At 53.3% G+C, this 20,047-nt stretch overlaps 7 protein-coding genes across 7 annotated transcripts; 3 read left to right on the plus strand and 4 right to left on the minus strand.

Moving 5' to 3' along the window:
- Nucleotides 1-645: 645 nt before the first annotated feature.
- On the minus strand, nt 646-3,013 carry HD553DRAFT_214717 (triose-phosphate transporter family-domain-containing protein). Its single transcript, XM_046177187.1, has 2 exons — nt 2,048-3,013; nt 646-1,969 (listed from the first exon to the last, which is right to left on the minus strand). Exons 1-2 carry the CDS (start codon nt 2,840-2,842, stop codon nt 716-718), a joined length of 2,049 nt encoding a protein of 682 aa, XP_046037368.1. The 5' UTR covers nt 2,843-3,013; the 3' UTR covers nt 646-715.
- A 506-nt stretch (nt 3,014-3,519) lies between these two features.
- HD553DRAFT_309459 (uncharacterized protein) lies at nt 3,520-8,871 on the minus strand. The gene is made up of 18 exons (XM_046179693.1): nt 8,552-8,871; nt 8,241-8,485; nt 7,972-8,166; nt 7,794-7,907; nt 7,640-7,739; nt 7,427-7,581; nt 6,955-7,372; nt 6,536-6,891; nt 6,358-6,473; nt 6,186-6,277; nt 5,641-6,123; nt 4,884-5,578; nt 4,665-4,820; nt 4,376-4,597; nt 4,181-4,294; nt 3,970-4,097; nt 3,853-3,897; nt 3,520-3,777 (listed from the first exon to the last, which is right to left on the minus strand). The coding sequence occupies exons 1-18, from the start codon at nt 8,781-8,783 to the stop codon at nt 3,741-3,743; spliced, it is 3,903 nt and encodes a 1,300-aa protein (XP_046037369.1). The 5' UTR covers nt 8,784-8,871; the 3' UTR covers nt 3,520-3,740.
- A 776-nt stretch (nt 8,872-9,647) lies between these two features.
- On the minus strand, nt 9,648-12,226 carry HD553DRAFT_341176 (uncharacterized protein; the record flags this gene model as incomplete). Its single annotated transcript, XM_046182609.1, has 12 exons — nt 9,648-9,782; nt 9,850-9,961; nt 10,021-10,086; nt 10,155-10,257; nt 10,325-10,411; nt 10,481-10,583; nt 10,650-10,854; nt 10,922-11,086; nt 11,148-11,408; nt 11,473-11,498; nt 11,564-12,098; nt 12,159-12,226. 12 exons carry the CDS (start codon nt 12,224-12,226, stop codon nt 9,648-9,650), a joined length of 1,866 nt encoding a protein of 621 aa, XP_046037370.1.
- A 240-nt stretch (nt 12,227-12,466) lies between these two features.
- On the plus strand, nt 12,467-13,508 carry HD553DRAFT_334820 (trimeric LpxA-like protein). The gene is made up of 5 exons (XM_046182166.1): nt 12,467-12,678; nt 12,761-12,860; nt 12,922-13,067; nt 13,136-13,313; nt 13,371-13,508. The coding sequence occupies exons 1-5, from the start codon at nt 12,546-12,548 to the stop codon at nt 13,390-13,392; spliced, it is 579 nt and encodes a 192-aa protein (XP_046037371.1). The 5' UTR covers nt 12,467-12,545; the 3' UTR covers nt 13,393-13,508.
- HD553DRAFT_334821 (uncharacterized protein) lies at nt 13,509-17,067 on the minus strand. The gene is made up of 6 exons (XM_046182167.1): nt 16,487-17,067; nt 16,231-16,313; nt 15,999-16,161; nt 15,004-15,923; nt 14,333-14,930; nt 13,509-14,264 (listed from the first exon to the last, which is right to left on the minus strand). Exons 1-6 carry the CDS (start codon nt 16,581-16,583, stop codon nt 13,786-13,788), a joined length of 2,340 nt encoding a protein of 779 aa, XP_046037372.1. The 5' UTR covers nt 16,584-17,067; the 3' UTR covers nt 13,509-13,785.
- On the plus strand, nt 17,068-17,742 carry HD553DRAFT_309465 (uncharacterized protein). Its single transcript, XM_046179694.1, has one exon. The coding sequence runs from the start codon at nt 17,239-17,241 to the stop codon at nt 17,524-17,526; it is 288 nt and encodes a 95-aa protein (XP_046037373.1). The 5' UTR covers nt 17,068-17,238; the 3' UTR covers nt 17,527-17,742.
- On the plus strand, nt 17,743-19,943 carry HD553DRAFT_349369 (uncharacterized protein). The gene is made up of 4 exons (XM_046183457.1): nt 17,743-17,938; nt 18,015-18,094; nt 18,162-18,849; nt 18,912-19,943. Exons 1-4 carry the CDS (start codon nt 17,890-17,892, stop codon nt 19,778-19,780), a joined length of 1,686 nt encoding a protein of 561 aa, XP_046037374.1. The 5' UTR covers nt 17,743-17,889; the 3' UTR covers nt 19,781-19,943.
- Nucleotides 19,944-20,047: the final 104 nt, after the last annotated feature.

Below are 20,047 nucleotides of genomic sequence, written 5' to 3' on the forward strand. Positions count from 1 at the left end.
GAGTTCGGCAATGGAAACGAAGAGAACGAGCCACTCTTCTACCCTAGCGGTTCACAAGACGTTCCTCGAGCGCTCAGCCAAGCTCAGCTGATGCACGCCGCTAGTCAGAGAGAGCTGGAGGATATGGGCGAAGATGAGCTAGCAGGGATTTGGGAAGCAGACGAGGATCTTGGATTGGAGGGTAATGGCGATGCAGGGGTAGTGGCAGAGCACGACGGGGATGAGAGACCGCATAAGATACAACGCGTTCAGGGAAATGCCGAGGAATTATTAGGAAAGTCGCTCCTCCACATGGATAACGATATGAATGAGGAGGAAGAGGAAGCGCCGATGACAGCGTATCAAGTTGAGGAAGGGGATAATACCGTAAGTGCACCATATCTTCCTTGAGAGGCGGGGAATATAGCTCACATCGGTATCGTGTCCGCACCAGTATCGGCCACTCTTTTCGGAATGAACATCGATCACCAAGAAGGGTCCATTACGAATGTCACGAACCATACACGACCACATGTCCATGTCGAATCGCATCTAAGAAGGCATCACCCTATCATTATCACACCGTCGTACGCGTAATGGTATCGTTACAAAACAGGTCAAGAATAGCCGCATGTCAATCCTCGCACTGAATGTACCTATCAAGGCGCACTCGAGGCGGGATGCAAGAATGTCCAGTCCATGATTCCGCAGTGAGAAGATCTCGTCTCGAAAGAGATTAAGCTCCCGTCGGCGCTACAGTGCCCGAGCCCTTGCGAGGCTCAAAGTCCACGAGAATCTCTTCCTTCTCGTCTACACCTCGTCCGATGCGACGCGAATCGTCATGAACGTGCCGTGTCGGAGTAACCCCGAGTTTTGAGTGCGGTTCAATCGACATCCTCCTTCGCGCTCCATTAAAGCCGTTGAAGCTGGTTGTATCATCATATGGAGGTATGTTGGTTGTCGCATGGAAAGGAGGTGAGGATGCGTTTGACGGGGGCGGTGATGGTAGCGCCGTCGAGACTGATGGATATGGAACGACATAGCCTTGCTGAGTACCCCGCTTCACCTTGCCATCGTCAAAGGGATATCCACCTTTGACGGCGGATGAATGCGAGACTGGCAGCATGGCATAGTCGCCAAAGCCGTATGAGGGCGCAGGTGAAGCGTACATCCCCTTGTCCCCCGGGACGGGCGTACTGGTCTCGCTCCTCTCGTCGAGCAATTTCTGATCGGCCATGTTGAGCGGCAACATGCCGTCCTTGACGGCTTCCATTCGCCTGACCTTCTTCTCTCCCTTTTCCACGTCCCGCTTGGCTGCGTTATACATCCAGAGCCCGATGCCCGTCAGCGCGATCCCGGCCGCCTGGACGGGATGTACTTTTTGGTTGAACCAGATGATGGCGAGACAGATGACGGCGATACGCTTGACGAGCGAGGCGATGGAATAGGTGACGGGCGATGTCGAGGACAAGATCGCAAACGCCAGCAGGTTCTGCGCGAAATGCACCGTGCCGTTGACGAAAAAGTAGAATGGGACGCTGGGAGGTGCGCCCCGATTCACTTTGATGGGCAGGTGAACACTATCGGGATCCAGCCAGAGGGCGATCAGGGTGGGCATGTCCGAATACGCCCAAAGAGGGATCATCGACAAGAATGCCATTCCCGATGAATAGAACAACAGGTTGATCTTGTCCAACTTGGCACTTGTCTGAGCGGTGCTCAACGGGTTGATCGTCCCGCTCGCCGGTCCGTGTACCGACGCACTGCCAGTCGAAGGCATTAGCTTCTTGAAGACAATGTTTTGCGAAACGAATACCAGGGTCGAACCAAAGGCGCAGACGAGGCCGAGGATGTTGGATGCCGAAATGTCAAAAGAGCACGCGAGCATGACTCCGAGGGTGAGGGGTAGGAGAGAGAGGTAGGTCGCGGGCGAATAGGAAATCTTGAAAAGGAGCGCATATGCGAGCACAGTGAAAAGCGGCGAGAGGGCCTGGCAAGACAACAAGCATCGGATTAGCCATTCTGTAATTCATACGTCACTCATCCTACATCGCCCGAGCATTCTCACCTTGATCGTATGCACCGTGCTGACGGGTACCCGACTGATCGCCATGCTCGAAAAGATGTGCCCCCCGACCTGAAAGACGGCCATGGGCCAAGTGTTCCTCAAGATCGCTTTGCTAGGCGATCTTAACCTCGACCCTCCCCCCTGACTCTGCGTCAACGACCTCGACCCCGAGATCCTCCGCATCAGGCCTCGGGTGTACCTGCCTAGAGGGACCCATGTACGGCCTTCGGTGATCGCCCAGCAATAAGCGGCCACAAAGAAGAATTGAACGATCGTCAGGGTCACCGGGAAGCGAAAGTTGTTGAGGATGACCTTGCCCGTGTTGGAAGAAACGGCCGAGGTACCGTACCACAGTGTGCATAGGAAGATAAACTTGAGGGTGGAGGCGGAAGGTAAGGGTGAGGAGAGCAGTTTTGAGAGCGTAGTCTGAAACTGTGGTGAAGAGACGGAGACCGAGGACATCGATCCGCCACGCCGCCGTGTTTGACCTTCTGGTAAGCTGTATGGATTATTTCGAGGGTCGTACACCGGCGGTTGAGGATGTGGTCGTTTCGTGCTGTCTCCGTTGTAGACGGACGATGTATAGATCCCTTCGGTATGAGGCGCATAACCGTTCGTCTTGCTTGCGTCGACGGGCGATCCTATTGAGTCCGAGACCGTATTCAAGACCGGATTGCTCACATATCCGTTAGGCATCGTAGGCCCGGCTTGCGAACCGAGGGTAGCCCCCAGCTTTGTGAGGTCCACGACGGACCGGTCGTTCGACACGTAAGGGGCTCTTCGCTTGTCAGGCATGATAGGCTGAACAGACCCGGGGCGATGTAGTACCTTATGCGAGCTGTATAAAGACGTCTGTTGATGCTGGCAGCTGCAAGGTGATCAATTTGAGCACTCGATGTCGAGTCTTCAACTTTTCGCGACAGTGTCGTTGTGGAGGGTTCAGGTAAAGGCCACGGGTTGCGTGCGACTTTGCACGAGGGAGTTGGCTAATGTCTATACTCTATTGGCTATTGGCATGTCCTTCTATCCATGCCCGAGTAGTCGAGGGCTGTCGAACGATCTGGTCTAGCTGTCCTACCTAGCATCATAGGATGCGATCAAGTATTTTGGCTACGAGTACTACTGTATTCTCTCTTACTAGATCCGAACAAAGAGGACGCGACGCAATCTAAGGACGCAAAATATACTTCCCCACCCACCCCGGCCGTGCCCACGAGCCATACTTGCGACTACGGACACGAACATCCTACCCACCACACCACCGACAACGTAACATGTACCGTACCTCGAGACTCGGATATGTACGCACGCAGACACAAAAAACGTTGAGAAGAGTCATCAAAAGATCGACCCAGGTCGACGAGGGCGAGGGCGAAGGAGAGCGAGAACCCAATCGACCAACGACCGCCCAAAGCACGTTGTTCCTGGCGGCGCGCTTGATAGTCGGCGGAACCTGATCGACCTAGCAAGTCATCCGATACATCCTCCAACCTCTCGTCGATCACTGACTGTCGTTAACATCACGAACATCGGATCCTCTCATACCCGTCGCATATACATGCATATCAAGGTCATCCTACCGATCGTGACCGGGGGAGGGTATGGGGGTACGTGCCAGCGTATGAAATTACAACGAACGCACATCATTATAGTAGGCCACTATTTCCAGCAAGGTGGCTATGCTGCCACAAGATCAAGTATTGCCGTATGCCCTCAACAGCCGTGACAGCCTGCAATACGATACAATCCGAGGCCATCTGATCAGTTGCCGATGGAGATAATGTCGGACCACTTTAATCACTTACTCTTCTCTCTGTCTGTTCGACTCTTGCAACTCTCGCCGTAGGCGTCTGTTGCAAAGGGCAAGAAGGCATGGATGAACACCCGTTGGTCACTTTGCGCTCTCTTCACTATCCACTAACATGTTTTCCAGGTGCAAATCGTTGCGTTTCGCTTTGGTTTCTTGAACGTCCCTTGTCAACGCCTTGAATGCTTCTGTAGGCGGCAACTGCATATCGGTGAACAAGCTGTCGAGCTCGACGTTAAATGTCTACCGCGAGTTGATATGGTTATAGGCAAAGGTCAGCTTTCTATAATACGGGAGATCCATCGACGTCGAAATCATGTCCTCACCTCGTACACCGTCTCCAGCTCTGCCGTTAGATCACGAATCTGAGATTTCGCTAGATCCGCCTTAGACGTCGCTCGAGCCAGTCGGCCTTGTAAGCTGTTGACCTCGAGGGATGACTAAATGTAAGGTTTGAGATCACGTTTAATACTAATGTCCGTTTGCACGCGCTTGCGGTTCTCTCTTTCCGGGCAACTCACCGAGATCGCTTGTTGATGATACGTCTCTGCTTCTTCTCTCAACTGAACCTTGTCACATTCGGCGCGCGAGAGATTCTCAGTGACCTGCTCGAGCAGCGCCGAGGCGTTGGTGATCCAACGATGGATGAAACTAGCATCCAGCTCCGTTTTGCTCGTATTATTCGCCGCATTGCGACGCGAGGATAGCGAAGCCGATCGATCGGCGTCTACAGATACGTGTGTCTGCAATGTCATACGCCAAAGGTCAGCCATCGGATGGGTATTTTGATGGAAGACCGGTAGAGCTTACCGATAATTTCCTGCTAGGTGGGGATCTTATCAGTCCCGGAGACCCTTCCACGACCAACTTCTGTCTCTGCTTGGTAGCAATTCCCTTTCCAACGGCAGAGTCCAGTCTCTCGAGCTCGACCTTGAGTTGCCGAGCAGTAGTAGCGGCTTTTGACGACTGCAACAGAACCACAAATCAGCTCGTCTCTTTCAAGGGGTACAAGTTACCAAATCTACTCACATGATCCGCCTCGCTCGAACTAGGATCCCAGAAGACGTCCGTTTCTGGCTCCAGAGGTGTCGGTTCGACCAGCATCATCTGAGGTGGAAAGATACCAGAATCGCTGACAGCCTGTGGTGGATTGGGCAGAGCCCGGGGCGCCGCGTCCGCTCCGTCTCCCATCTCGCTCTCGAAGGATTTCGGTATGGTGTGCCTGTCAAACGATCTCTTCCGCGGCGCGAGTACTTCGTCTGAGCGATTCCGTTTGTGGATTAAGGGCGACGTGGGCGAAACATCTGTCTCGATAGGACTATCCTTGAGAGGCATGGTCGGCCTTCCCGTCGATACCTTACGACCGGCACCAGAGACCACTCTTGCCGTGCCGGCCGGCGCAATGGACCGTTCTCGCTTGATCGTCGGTTGACGTGGTCCGAGTAACCGGCCAGGAGATACTAACGGAGTAGAGGCAGTCGCAGTGAGAGTTGTGCTCGAAGCGGGTTCCAAGTCCACACCCAATGGCCGAGGGGATGGCAACGGTCTCGGTCCCTTAGTGGGTGATGGTGTCCGGCCACGTGCTAGGTTCAACGGCCTGGTAGCGCTGACTGGCAGGTTGATTGGCTTGATAGTCATCAATTCGTCCGAGTCATCAGGAGGAGGACTAGGCGTCCGGTTTCGAACATGCAAAGCTCCTCGAGGCGGCGAAGTTCTCGAAACGGCTGAAAGTCGAACGTTAGCGGTCATTCGGGAAACGTATTCGATCAGAAAAAACTCGTCTCACCTGTTCGGGCGATGCCTCCCATTTCTGACACATCGTCAGCGCTCATCACCTGCATCATTTGGGTGGTCGATATCGAATTGATCTTCGCCAGGTCGAGTCGCGCATTCAGATCCGCTTCAGAGTCACCCCCGATCTCGTTCAAGGCAAACAAGCCGGAAGAGCGATCCAATTCCTGACTGCCCGACCGACTGCCTGCTGTGCTTCTGCCGGGACTGTACTCCCCCATCGTTTTGACGCCGTGGTCAGAGTCGAAGGAAGTAGCCGCAGTGGATTTGGTGTCTATAGAGAATCGCGAGGTGTCCAGGGTCGACGAGCGGCTAACAGTCGATTTCGATCGCGAAGAGATGCTTTGATTTCCAAAGAGGCTTCGCGACAACGTATCCAAGGTCATCAGAGCGGGACGGCTTCTTGCACTGGTTGGGGTCGTCGGCTGTGACGATGAGCCTTGCACAGGTGCAGGGAGGAGATCGCCGATGGCGTGCACTGCCGTATCCAACGCTTATGTGAGCATGCCAGATCCAGGATTGACGATTTTTCACACTTACCCAATTGAATGGCGCGGTCGATCGCATCGCCCAGACCACAGTCTTCCTGATCTTTGTCTAGTCGTCCGTTCCGGGCGTAAGCGATTGATATACTGGCAAAGTATCCACACAACGTATATTGATGTGAGCCTGATGAGACGATTGTCTTTCCTGCCGAGCAATCATGACTCACTTGCAGCGATTAGCCTGATGACCATCCAGTCTCACAATCGTGGATGGATCGCTGTTGTCACCCGCGGAAAGGTCGGCGGAAGGTGCCATTGAGTTGATCTGCACAACCGTCTTAGTCTGCGTTCACCATCATAACTCAGCAAGCTGATGTATTGCGAAATGACCGGACCTTTACTGACCTTAATATGGCTGCTTTCCCAAGCATTTCTGGCCCATAGGTTGGTATACAGGGCAATATGTTCGCGGTTGCGGCTACGAGATTCCACGACATGGTTTTGTACAGCCATGTAAGCTGTAGGTAGACCGATACCCTGCGACTGCATCGAGCCTTTCGGAGCTGACGCGATAGGTTTCGTTCGCATCAGGGCCTGTGCAGTCCACAATTTCTTGATGAACTTCTGTCGATCCAGACTAGCGGCCGAGGTATCGGTGTTGGGCGGCAGAGGGGGGTGAACCACTGTGTAATTCCGCACAGGCCGACCTGCCCACTTGTCGACTTGGTCAGTGGGAGGAGCGCGGAAAGCGAGCTGAAAATCTGTTGTGGTTCTTCGTCAGTCATATAGCTCGTCGACAATTTAGACGCCGAACTACTGCATACCTCCGCCGTCCAAGCCGACAGCCGTTATATCAAATAGGTCCACAATACCCTTGAAGCTGAGCTTGTCCTTAGTCAAATGCGCCCCACTCTGAGCGAGCCCGAGCAGTCCGCCACCTCCTCTCATCATCTTGTTCAGATCGTCCAAGCCCGTAGCCTTTCTCCCGTTCACAGCAGGATGCTGTCGTTCGGCGATAACGAGCTTGTCGTCAAAGAGGAACAGCGTGCAATTGAGGTTGCCGTTGCTGCTCGAGTGTCCACCGGGCGACAGAGGTCGGCCTGACGGAGACAAACTCAGATTGGAGAATGAAGGGTTCGATGCTGAGAGGTGCAGGCTAGGTCGTCCTTGCGGTCGATCGTATAAAATATCATCCGCATCGATACAATCGATAAAGTCTCGATTGTTTGATATCAGATTCGCCTGTCAGAATTGACGTCAGCAAGCTTGCGGGTCTGGGAGAACGAAGCGACTTACGGGGAAGCCGTCAACGGTCCGCTCCAGACAGTACATCACGGTCGCCCGCTTAGTACGCTCGTCAGTCTCGCACATAGCGATCTTGGAAGCAATCTCGATGCATTCTTCGAGTTTTTGCCTCTGCGAATCATGCGGACTCATGCTGTCAACCATACCTATTGGCGAGATTGTCAGTGATCGCGATTGGAGAAGTTGTGTAGCAACAACATGCACCTTGCCAAAGCAGTGTGTAGCGAGGTATTCGCTGTACCGGTTCTGCCAAAAGCTCGCGAACTCCAATGTTCCCGATGCCGGACGTCTGGTACTTGACAGACTGTAGCAGGAAAGTCAGCGCAAAAGCTGACGCGATGAACTCCACTTTACTTACGTCGGTAAAAGTCTCAAACGATGGGCGCTTCAACATGCTTCGAAAGCTCCGTTGCGATTCGTCCTGCTTATCATAATAGGTCCGATAGCAATCGAGCGTCTTGAGTCCTTTCAACTAATTGGAACAAATTCGAGCAATGAGCTTGTGAATCGGCTATCTGGAATGGTAGCTAACTCACATGATGAAGGCAGACGTCGCCGATGTTTCTGTCCCTCGCTCTGCCCGTCAAATCCACCTCTTGCAGGTCATGGCAGAACCTCTCTGCCGCTTCGACCACCGTGTCAATATTGGCAAACATGACCTTGGCATCGTATACGGGTATGATCATCGTTTCGGACCGTCTTGCGAACTTGCGTAGAGGGTCCGCATAAGACTAAACACGCACGGATTGAAACCAATCGGGTCAACAGCATGAAGCCAGCGGGAGAAAGCGGTCTCATCACTCACGTTCTTCAGACATGCTATCCGTTTCAAGTACCTCTTTTCCGTGTCCTGTAGCTCGTGTACCAGACTTGCCAACCTGGCCTTGTCCACTTTGACGGGCTTGGTAGGCGTTCTGCCAGTCTGTCGGCCGGACTGATCGCCGCTATTGCTTCCCTGCCTATGGTGCGTTGACGTGCTAGCAGTGGCATTGTAGGCGTATGCTGATGCATTCAAGGGAGTTCCTAGCTGCTTGATTATGTTTTCTGCGGCTGTATACATGATCTAGTGTTAACTCTTCGATCTTCGAACCTCCTTTCAGCCTGAGCTCCTCTGACCTTCAGAGACACCCCCATCTTCGTCCCTTTCGAGTACCACGTCTAGCAGAACTGCCCGCTTAGCTTCCGGACCATTTGCAGGCGAGTTATTCGACTCGGCATGTTTATCCAGCTGGATTGGAGCACCCAAAGGAGGTAGCTGTGGCAGTTGTCGATTCAAACTCTGCGGAGATATGACATTACGGCCTGTCGGTCCCGCTGATGCCGGGCGGCGAGGTGTTGTAGGTAGCATTCACTCTACTGGATAAGAGCATGAACATGGAACAAGACTCCGTTTCATCCATGAGGGAGTGGGCATTCGTTGTCTCTCTGAAGGATCATTTGCACCTTGATGATGAGCAGCTTGCGACCTTGGGACATTTGATCGCTCGCGAGACAAAACCAACAACAACAACAAGTCCACGCGACGCGACCTCCGCGAGTCGGGGCACTTCGATGATCGACCTCGAGCTAGCCTCGAGCATGGTTGCGATCACAAGCTAGGAGCTAGGTAGACCATCGCCAAGAGCACAAGATGGAGGGAATACATCTCCATAGTCTTTAACGTAACCCCGTTTCAACGAAAATATCGTTGATCGAGCCATGGCTATCATAACACAATCATAGAGCCTACAAGGTGCAAGCCGACTTGCGCTTCAACTTACAGTGCTGACCACGATGCCTGCCTGATGCCTGATCAGGACGAAAAAGGCGAGGGCAGATTTGTCTATCAAATCGCGAGGCTAGATCAGCTTAGGGCAGAGTGTCGATATTGAGGATGCAGGAGAGCAGGGAGTCAAAAAAGCTAGGAGCTTAAAACCAGAGAAATAAGTGCAAATTCCGAGACCGCCGCCATTTCCAAGCACGCCGACCAAACCTGCACCCATGATGTCGAGAAACTTTGATCTAATCAGAAAAGAGCATATGTCATGAGCCATCACGGGCAGGAGCGCCGATTACCGCAACCGTACGCTGAGATGAATATCTACAATCGGCCACGCTATAGCACAAACGAAAGCAGAAGGTTTTGGAGCCGTAAACAAGGCTCGTCCGCGCTCGTAGGCCTTTTGTCTTTGGTTCTGATCACCATACCAAGGTTGCACTTGCCTCTGCGGACCTAGATGTGCGCCTTGAAGACGGGTTCAGGAATGAATTTGGCAACGACCTTCTGTCCGCCGAACAGCCTTCCGTTGAGGCCTTGAACGCCCTTGGCCGCAGAGTCCACTTCGGTAAATTTGAGGTAGACGTCCCCCTAAACAGAAGCAACCACAAGTCAGGTCTGGCACAGAAAGGTCTCACCGATAGCTGATATATCTCACCTTCGAATTCTTGTCGATGACAAGCTTGTCGACCGGGCCATATTTGGATTCGATCTCGCCCTTGATGTCTTCCGCAAGATCCAGGTCCCATTCGGGACCAGCTTTGGTGTCTCTGCAGGAGTATCAACCATTTAGCACGAGACCTGGTACGGCCTGCTGGTGCTAACTCACTCTTCAGTAAACATATTGGACAACTGGACGAATTGCGTCTGCTGAGCAGGGATGTTCAAACGGTTACTGTGTGGCGTTCGATAGCGGGAGCAAGTTTTAGCTGCAGTCGTTCGTTATAAGGCTTCTTGACTGACGCGGAGGTGTCAGGAGAAGTCATATTGCCAGGGACACTTGGGTCCGGTTGCCGGGCCAGCTTGTACATGAGTTGCTGACGAGCAGAGGCATCCATCCTTGTGCCTGCAAGTTGTCGATGTGATTGCAATGAGCGGATGAACATCGTCACTTCGAAAATACTCTGCCTCACCATAGTTGCCATTCTCCTCAAGCTGTTGCTCAACAGGGGCACGGGCCTGACCTGAAGTACCCTTTTCGTGAACAGTAGAGACTTTAACTAAAGTTAGTCAAATGACATGTCAGTTCCTGAGTATGATCAAGGCCACCTTTAATTCACGCCACTCACTCTGACGACCTGCCAACTCGAATCCGTTCATCGAAGCCAAAGCAATTTTAGCAGGCTCAAGCTCTTTGTACTGGACAAACGCATATCCTCGGCTCCGGTTGGTCTGTCAAGATACACATAGGCAATCAGCAAGGACCTGATATTGACCAAGAAGCAGTGAGACACTCACCTGTGGCTCCATGGGGAGATCGACGAAAGCCAGTTCGCCAAAGGGCTCAAAGACCTGTCTGATGTCATCCGCACTCAGGTTATAGTACAAGTTACCGACGTAGAGACGGTAATATGGAACTTCAGCATCGGCGTTGGTATCCTTGTTCACAGGGGCAGCAGGAAGACCAGGGATATTGGGTCGAAGAGGAGGAAGCGAACCGGGACTGCCGAAAGCACAAACTCGGCGATTAGCCACATTCTGTTTGCAAGTTCTATGTAAGCAATGCTTACCCGGACATAGGCGCTCCCGGCACCATAGACATGCTAGCAATTCCTTGGTTGTTCCTCTCAGATTCGGTCAAAGTGACCATGATGGGCAAGCCCATGACGATCGTGCCAGTGAGAGCAATAGCCTGGGCAACGAGCTCGACCGAGGACAACTCCACGTAGGCGATACTGTTGCGGACGGAACACGGGAATCAGTAAAATGAATCGGGCAAGAACACAGTGAACGTACCCCTTGGACCTCCTTGTGATTCGGTCAGTGACGACCCTAGCGTCGCGCACAGATCCTCGCCCGAGCTTGTCTTCGAAAAACATGCCAACGTCCCTGCTGGTCAGTTTGGCAGCCAGTTGCGACACGAAAACGGATCGAGCTTCCGAAGCAGCCTCCTCGATAAGCGCAGAGACTTCGTCCCTAGGTGGTTCAGGTCGACGCGGAGGAGGTACGTCATACATGGGAGATCGTCGACGGGGAGGAGGGGAACGTCGCATGGGGCTGCGGGCACGACACCAAAGCGTCAGGCCGGGCTCGATCGAGCCAAATCAAAACAAAGACTGACCTTCGCCGATAGCCGTTATCTCTCCTCTACGAAATCGGGTCAACGTTTAGCGTTGGGTTGACAATTTGATATGACGTGGATGTCGACTCACGTCATCGTACCGATCCCTTGGGTACCGATCCCGCTCGCGATCATCGTACCTTCTCGAATCCCTAGAACCCGGTCCCTCCCGATCACGGACCCTCCTGTCGCGGTCGGCGTCAATGTCACGAAGAGAAGACCTGTGTGACCTGTGAGAGCGGTGCGATCTGTGAGACTCCCTCGAAGCGGATCGATCTCGCCTGGAACGGTGCTTCTTCCTTTCCCCGTCCTCGTCGCCATCGCGATCACGGGCGAGGTCGCGTTCCTTTTCCTTCTCCCTTCGCTTCCTGTGTCTCTCCTCGCGATCTTCGTCGGTTTCCTCCTCTCGACGACGTCGACGCCTCTCTTCCTTCTGTTCAGGCGTCTCGTCGTCCTTTTCGGGTCGGTCCGAACGCTTCCTGCGGGCATCACGTTCTTCGTCCATGTCTTCCTCGTAGACGTGTCGCCTGCGGTGACGATCTTCTCTGTGGCGGTCACGGTCACGACGGTCATCTTCCCGGTCATCGTTGAGCTCTGATGCTTTCCTACCAGACTCCTTCTCACTTCTGTGGCAGTCCGGGGGATTAGTCCGGTGTCCGACGGCAGGTCTCGGTAGCTGCACTCACTTCAGGTCGGGCGTCTTTTCCCTTCCCATCAGGTCATCGGCTCTAGGCGAAGGGGTATCGTTTGACATTGTGTGATCGATGGCTGATATCCTTGACCGTGAGCTTCAGGCTTGCCTTGTGATATAACGTTGATGACAAGGGAATTCATGTATGGACCTCTGACCCGCAGCCCCTAGTCTAGAGGGTTATGAGGCGTTTTCTGCGCTTCTAGTTGGCATTCAGGCGCGCGAGCGGGGGTTGTTGTTTACGATGTGCCGAATGTACCTCGGGGTATGAGTATACCATTCATCATCATCATCATCGAGTCGTACGAAACGCTTTCTTCTTGTGATCATCGTCATCGTCGTCGCTGAACTCTCGGTGATTAGCCTCACTCAGTCTATATCGATGTCATCTGCCCCTCAGCCGAAACCTAGAAGCAAGAAAGAGCCGCTCTATGATGAGAGCCAGGTGGTCATTCACCCCGAAGCGACCGTCGTGCAAGATGCGGTATTCAAGGGTAAAGTGACGATAGGCAAGGGCAAGTCACGACGCCCTCCTCATCACGCACACGCTTCTGTATCAGCTGATTCGTTCTGGCACGAAATGATGTGGCAGGACAGGTACCGTCATTCATCCTTTGGCTCAGATCCTGGCGCATGAAGGGGAGATTGTTATTGGCGACAACTGTGTGATCGCGGAAAACGTTCATATCCTCAACTCGTATGTATGGGATACGCTCTTGCTTGGGGCGCTACAAGTCAATGACCTCCGCTCATTGCAGTGACACCTCAAAGACGCTTCAAATAGGGAATAAGAATCAGTTTGGGACTGGAGCGAAGGTCCAAGCGTCCGTTGGAAACTCCAACAACTTCGGAGCTCGCTGCGAGGTTCTGGCAGACGTCATCGTGTCGGACTACTGTGTCGTAGGTGCGCCGATCTCGACTGATCAATCATGAGACGAAGCGAGAATCCAAGGCTTACGTCAAGCGCAACAGGTCCACAGACCACGCTGCGGAGCAGAGCCCTCGATCCCTCTCAGCCCGAAGTCATCCCGTCCTACACCGTGGTCTTTGGATCGAACTCGGATAGGCGGGCGTGGGATGCGTCGGCGGCGCAGGAAGAGGCCAGTGCTAGAGAGAAACACTTGGAATACTTGCGAGAGGTGTTGCCCAAGTAAGACAGCAAGGCTATTTGAACGATGCACGCACAAGCTGATCTTCTCGACTGCAGGTTCTACCGAGTCAGAAAATAGCATCATGTAGCCCCGAACAACACAGTCCGAGTGCGGTGGGGCAAGACTTTTTCCCTATGACATATACCCCGTTTTGCTATGCGACGTTGAGTTGGCATAGACCGAGACTTGTTCCTAGCCAATTTTATGATAGATACCCTCGTGAGCAAGTAATACTGAATACAAGACTAATCCCGCGAGCCGGAAACAACGAAATATAAGCCGCCAGCGATATCGATACAGTTTGCAAAATCTAGATTCCGTCACTTGGTCTATGTATTGGAGGGAATGAGAGCAAAGTTGCAGGTGGGCTATAGGGTAGAGTGAGAGCGGGTTCTTCGAAAAGTCGTTCCGTTAGCCGATGAAATCTTTCCTGTGGGCTGGGATATCCACGTGTCATGCTGAGATGCCTGTCTAACTTTGGTATCGCTGACCCGCCCCGTGTCCAGCGATATTGGGGTCTGAAAACCCTCCATATGTGCCGTATCCTTCTACGCCGTTCGAGTTGCCACCATACGCATAGCCGTGACTACTCTGACGGTGCGGCACGGGACCACTGTTGTAGCCGTCATACGCTTGATTGTAGTCATTCTGACTAAATCGGTTATTCCCATATCCGCCATACGTCTCGCGCTGCTGAGATGCTTCGTCGCCGTCGATCGATGGGTGGTACGACTGTCGATGATCAGGGTATCCGGAGTCGTAAGGACGAAGACCGTTCCCAGCGCCCATCGCGTAAGCATCAGGCGTAGCGTTTCGAGGAGTTCCGAAAGCACCGGTTTGCACCATGGCTGGTGTAGTCGAGTTGATATCGGACGCATGCCTCTTAGTCGTGTTGACCTCGATACCATCTTCGATCCTTCGTTTGTTGCGTCGGAAGGCATAACCGTAAGCTGTGAAGACACGAAGGTAGGTCAGTATCGTTTCTAAGCATGTTTCGATTCTAAGAGGGGGACCTTACCAAGGTTGAAGAGCAAGCCAAAGAATAGCAAAACCACAGGGAGGCCGAACATGACAATGACAACGAACCCAATGATGGTCCGCGTGATTGGATCGATATCCATGCTCGGGATAAACGCGATCATGAGTCCGAAAGCGCACATCCGTGCAAAAGCGAGGAAGGCACCGAGCCAGTCTCCCTTCTTGTCCTTGTGGGGTCGGAATCCGATACAGGTGACCAGGAGCAAGAACTCGACGACTACCAGACCGATTACCTGGGCCCACGGGTTGCCCTGGCCAAAGGCGATAAAGCAGGCTCGGACGAACGATGCCAGAGCCAAGGGTGCGAACCACCAGAAGTGGTATTTCGGTCGGAACTGCCGGTAAACCATCCCAGCCGAGTTGTACCATCCGTATCGCGAGTAGAGGGGAGAAGTGGAGGAAAACTCGCCACCGTCTTTGCGATGACGCAAGACGGCAAAGACGAGCACGGTGGTAAGGCCGATCACGGTCCACGCGAAACAGAGTGCGGCGAGCAGGATGCTCAGCCACGAATCATCTCGGCCGATGTTGAACTGATACAGCGCAAAGATGAAGACGGGGAAGAGGAAGATGAGGCACTGCCAGCGTGAAATTGTCGGGGATCAGTCTTTCGACTCATGCCAACGATAGGCTCGATTCCACGAGACTCACCAGCCTCATCATGTTCCCGGCAAAGAAGCTCCAAAACCCTCTCTTTTGTTCATGGAGCCATCCATGACCTCTTCGCTCGCTGCTCCTGGACCTGTCCGCGAAGAAGACGATCGCTCCCCAGATGATGTGTGCGCCGATGACGACAGCGATGGCAATCAGGTAGATAATGAAGATCGTATCAAACGCGCTGGCCGCTGGAATACCGGTAGAGTTGGTGAAGACGGGAATTCCATTCTGGATGGTGGAGATGGTATCTTGCTGCGAAACCGTAGGGATGTAGACCCGCTTCGCGAAGTCGGACGCGACAAACGAACGGTCGACCGGGGTCGTCAAGGCGACGAACGATTCGAAGTCCGCGGCGGTCGAATTGGCACGGAAGAACGAGTTCAACTGAATGGCTTCGTTGTACGGCGACATTTTTCGGTTGATATAATCGACAGCGGCGAAGGCGGTCGTAGGCAATTTTGCGCCCGTCGAGTTTCGCAAGTTGACGACGGCCTCATTGATATTGTCGTCGTGAAACAGCCCGAGCGCCCAGGGGAAATTGAGCACAAAGTTGACGTAGTTCGAGGGATAATTGATCTGTAATAATCCAGAAGCCGCCGCTGCCTGGAAGATGAAGAGGATGTCGTACCACCGGTACACCGCCGCGCTCGGTGACCATCGCAAAGTCGAATGAATGAGCGCGATAATGAGAGCGGCGATGACCAGTCCCCCTGAAGCCCACTTGACGGCGGTCTGTTGAGTCGAGAGTCCGTTCGACAGGGTGGCTTGCAGACAGGCCGCTGATTCGCCATTCTGCACGTTGTTCAGCGAGACCCTCGCGAACGCTTCCAGATCGGGCACGGTCCAGACGAGCCCCCAGATACTGTCCGAGATGCTGCTCAAGTATTGATCGGGTATCGGGTATGTTCCGCCACCTGACATCATTATTACGTTGAGCAGTTGTCAATACTCGGCCGTGATAGAGCAGCGTATGTCTCGATAAAGCTTACCCGTAAAGTTGATGGCCGGAAGGGGACACAAGACGCCTTGCAAGAGATCACACAGGTTGATTGTCAGGTTGACGATCTGTCGACCGTACGCGTTGGCATAGAGGTTGACGGCCACATTCAGGTCATCCGACACAGCCGCAGCCGAGATGAAAAAAGTCAAACTCTGTAACAGAAACCCGGGCCTCGGTCAAAATTGTTAAGTCAATATGATACCATTGTCGAATGTACTCACCTGATTGTTCTTGTGGTATTGAATATCAAACTCGTTGACGAGGATACCCTTTGCTTCTGAGCAGTATGTGACCGAATCCGTGTCTGTAAAAGACCAGTCGCCTGATGAGTCTCGCGGTTCCAACAAGCCTGAATTACGGTCGTCTTTCCTCTCTGAGGGGACCGATCTCGATAATGGACCAAAAGGAACGATCGGAAGAGAGATCGGACTGCCAGAAGAAGAGCGGGCGAGGGAGATTGGACAGGAAAAGACTTACAAAGCTTGTTGGCCGAGATCAGGGCATCGGCTCCCCTGACGCACAATAGTCCTGCTACCACAACCCCCCAGATGTTCTTGACGAAAGGCAAACGCATCTTGCCCTGACTAGTCTATTATGCTTGTTCCGTGATGACCAATCGATCGTGCTCGAGGAAACGGGCCGGGATCGAGATGGAAGAGATTACGGTCGACCTTGAGAGAGACGGCTGTTTTCGTCCGTTCGACCGCGAGTCTATATGGTCCTAGCGATACAGTGAGGTCCAGAAGCACGATCTTTTGAAGGCGAGGGCGTATGTCGACGACTGCCCAAGCCGAGGTCTTGGATATATCGGGACTGGAGGAAGAAGAGGCGGTGCACTACTGAGCTACTGTACGACGACGACGCTGCCTGTGTTTCTGAACCCGCTCGCTGGGAATCGATAAACTGCGGCGACGACGGCGGCGACGCGTATCGGGCGGGATGGGACGAGGGTGCAGGGTGAAGATCCCTCGATCGCTAGCTCCCTCCTTTGATACTCTGGTGATTCTGCTGATCACTACTACGATGATTGTTACTGCGCTACTGCTTTTGTTCTACGTAGGGCGAAGGACTTTGATACACGGAAATACAGGAAAGTGGCTCGCGATTCGAACGATAGGGATATATGAGCAGGAGATCAGGAGAATTCCCTCTTCGCATTCATCACGATCGGCCATCCGGGACCCGGCGGCAGCGGCGGAGACTTTCAGTCGGGGATTGCGTACGCATCCATGGTCTCCCAGCTCCATCCCTTTTTCCTGGCTTTGCACTCTACTCTGCGTACTCTGCAAGCTGCAAGGCCGATGAGACCCTTGGCTTTTGCCAGTTGGTTTGATACCAAGGGAGTGGAAACAAATGCCGTATACGGTGAATGCGTCTGTTTCGTGCCCTCTCTATTCCCTCGCTCCAGCTCGCGGCGCACGTCGTCATCGGTTCTCGGTGAACGGAAGGAGAACCACGCTCGCCCAGGTCTTCTCACAGCGTCGTCGACCTTGCTCAGTATGGACCTGGCAGAGTGAAACGTCCTTGGGCCCAGGCCCGTATCATCAACTACGTCATTGATCTACCCGGAGCCGCCTTGGCTCGATCTCTGGCTCGGCTTGCGATGTTGATGTCGAGGTTCGGGCTACGTCCAGCCAGATTCGGAAGCATTTGATGGAATGGATATCGCAGATCGCATATTCCAATTATCATATTATGCGTTTTATCGTTGACACCGATGCTCAAAGCGTTAGGAATGTGGTCATGGTGCCCTCGATGATCAAGCGACGTTTACATCTAGGTCCTAGCAATCAATTTCCTCAGCTATAGGCAAAGCTTCGAGAGCTCCTACTCTAGATCTCTCTGGCGGAAACCCTCGGGTACTGGATCGCTGACGTACCATGTCGTCCAATTGGCTCGCTGAGCAGATATCCAACACTCTCGGTCTCAGTAAGACGTCATACCGATACGAATTGCCTTTCAGAGGGCCCACCGACCTGACATCCGTCTTAACCGTCTTATACAGGTACAGATGATGCCAAAGAACAGATTGTACCATATGTGGAGAGCTTGAGCACTCGAGTCCAGGTCGAAAGGCACCTCCAGGTGAGCTCGGTTTCACGCCCGCCTCTCCCCGCTGCTAGCCTGATGTTCCCGCCTAATAATCGAACAGGAACTATGCGGGTCCGCGCCTTTTATCGCCACTTACTTGGACAGGAAGTTCCCTCTTCGAATGCCTCCACCAGCCGCTCCATCCATGCCGACAAGTACCGCTCGTACTTCCGGTCCTACGCCATCACAGGCCTTTCCTGCCAATGTTGCGACCAAGATAAAAACGAAAAAGAGCTCTTCTGCCGCTACCCATTCGACCGGCAGCACAAGTAAGCTTGCGAAGAACGGTCAGAGCGGAAGCTCTACTCCTAAGCCAGAAGATCTCGCTATGGCCTTTGGTGGGATGCCTGGACAGGTGTACATCAAGAATCGAGAGGACGATCTGGGATGGGGAGGAAGCGGAGGAAAGAAGAAGGGAAGTCGAGCGGGTACAGGTGCCAATACGCCGACGATCACGGTAGAAGAGGAGGACGGTACCGTCATGGACCGTAGTCGGAGCCTGGCAGGTAGCGCTCGCGGTTCGAGCGCGGGTGGGAATGCTGGCGTCGGTTTGTCGAACCCGGTGTCGAGGTCGCAGTCGCCAGATGGAAAAGGGAAAAGGGAAAAGCTAGCTCCTGTCGAACCCGAAAGGCCGAAGAGTAGAGAGATGAAGAAGATTGAACGGATGATCGAGGGCGTCAAGAAGATGGCGAATGGGCAAGCGGTCGAGGCGGGCAAGATGGATGGACAGGAAGGATGCTTCTGCATGGGTGAGCTTCAAGACGACGAGGATGTTTATATTCAGGCTAATCGCGGCTCTCTTCCGTATCAGCTCGAACACATCCCTTATCGCCATATACACCCGCGTGCTCTCAATGCGGGTTGATTCTTTGCAACCTACATCTCCCTTATCATCCCTGTCCCCATTGCAAATCCACTCTCCTCGGACCTTCGGGCACAATGCGGGTCATCACGAAATTAAACGACGAGCTCGGCGTGGTACTGCGCCGCGAGGACGAGGCGAAACGTCGTGCCATTGAAGAGGAAAGGTTGGCTTATCTTGCCGCAACTGGAGGCGGAGCCTTCCCGACCTTGAATATGAGTGCCGGAGGAATTGCCAAAGACGTACCGCCAAAGGTGGAGTCGGGAGGCCGCAAGGTCATGACGATCGGAGGAAGCTCTGCGGGTGTGCCCACGGCGGCGCAAAAGCTCAAGGGTGGAAGAGGTCCAGGCCGAGGCGCTCCAGCCAAGGCGACTGTGGTGATCACTCGGACGGCTAGTCCTCGACCCGTCTCCTCCCAGAAACTCGATCAGACCGGCGTTCAGGATGACCTGGATGACGACAGCACCGGTCGAGGCAAAGGAAAGATTCACCGGACCGCCCGTCCGGTCGAGAACGATACCGAAGCTGGTGCTCGACGCTATCGCGACTTGCAAGATAGGAAAAGGTTCAACGAGATGTGGAGACAACAAGAAGAGCGACGGTTCGGAGATCGAGTTGCTGTACTACAAGGGTGGGATGCGCAGTACGAGCCGATCACGAAAGAAGAGAGGGACGAGATGGAAGCGAAGCGTAGAGGCAAGGACGCTGAACCTGTTTACGAAAAGCCGATCATCCCTGGGGCCGAGATCAAGGCCAAGCCAAAGCCGAAGAACAAGTCGAAGGGTAAAGGCAAGGAGAACGATGTAGGCGATGTTTGAAAGATGTAGCAGCATGTATCCACGAGATGGATGACCAGCATATGTTCCTCATAATGCGACACGCTTTAGCAGGGCCTAAATCGACCTAAATTCGACGCGTTATCAGTAAATTTACCGCTTACAGCTATGATGTGTTAATGTAATAATTAATTATTAACGTCATGTTGACGAAGTCGACGACTTATCGACTTAGTGCAAGTCGATCGCCTTGCAACTTCTCGAAATCTGCCTTTACACATCAAATAAGGTCTTAGACATCTAGTCCTT

This window comes from Filobasidium floriforme, assembly GCF_021052385.1.
Source record: "Filobasidium floriforme strain CBS 6241 chromosome Unknown HD553scaffold_8, whole genome shotgun sequence".
Classification (NCBI taxonomy): Eukaryota; Fungi; Basidiomycota; class Tremellomycetes; order Filobasidiales; family Filobasidiaceae; genus Filobasidium; species Filobasidium floriforme.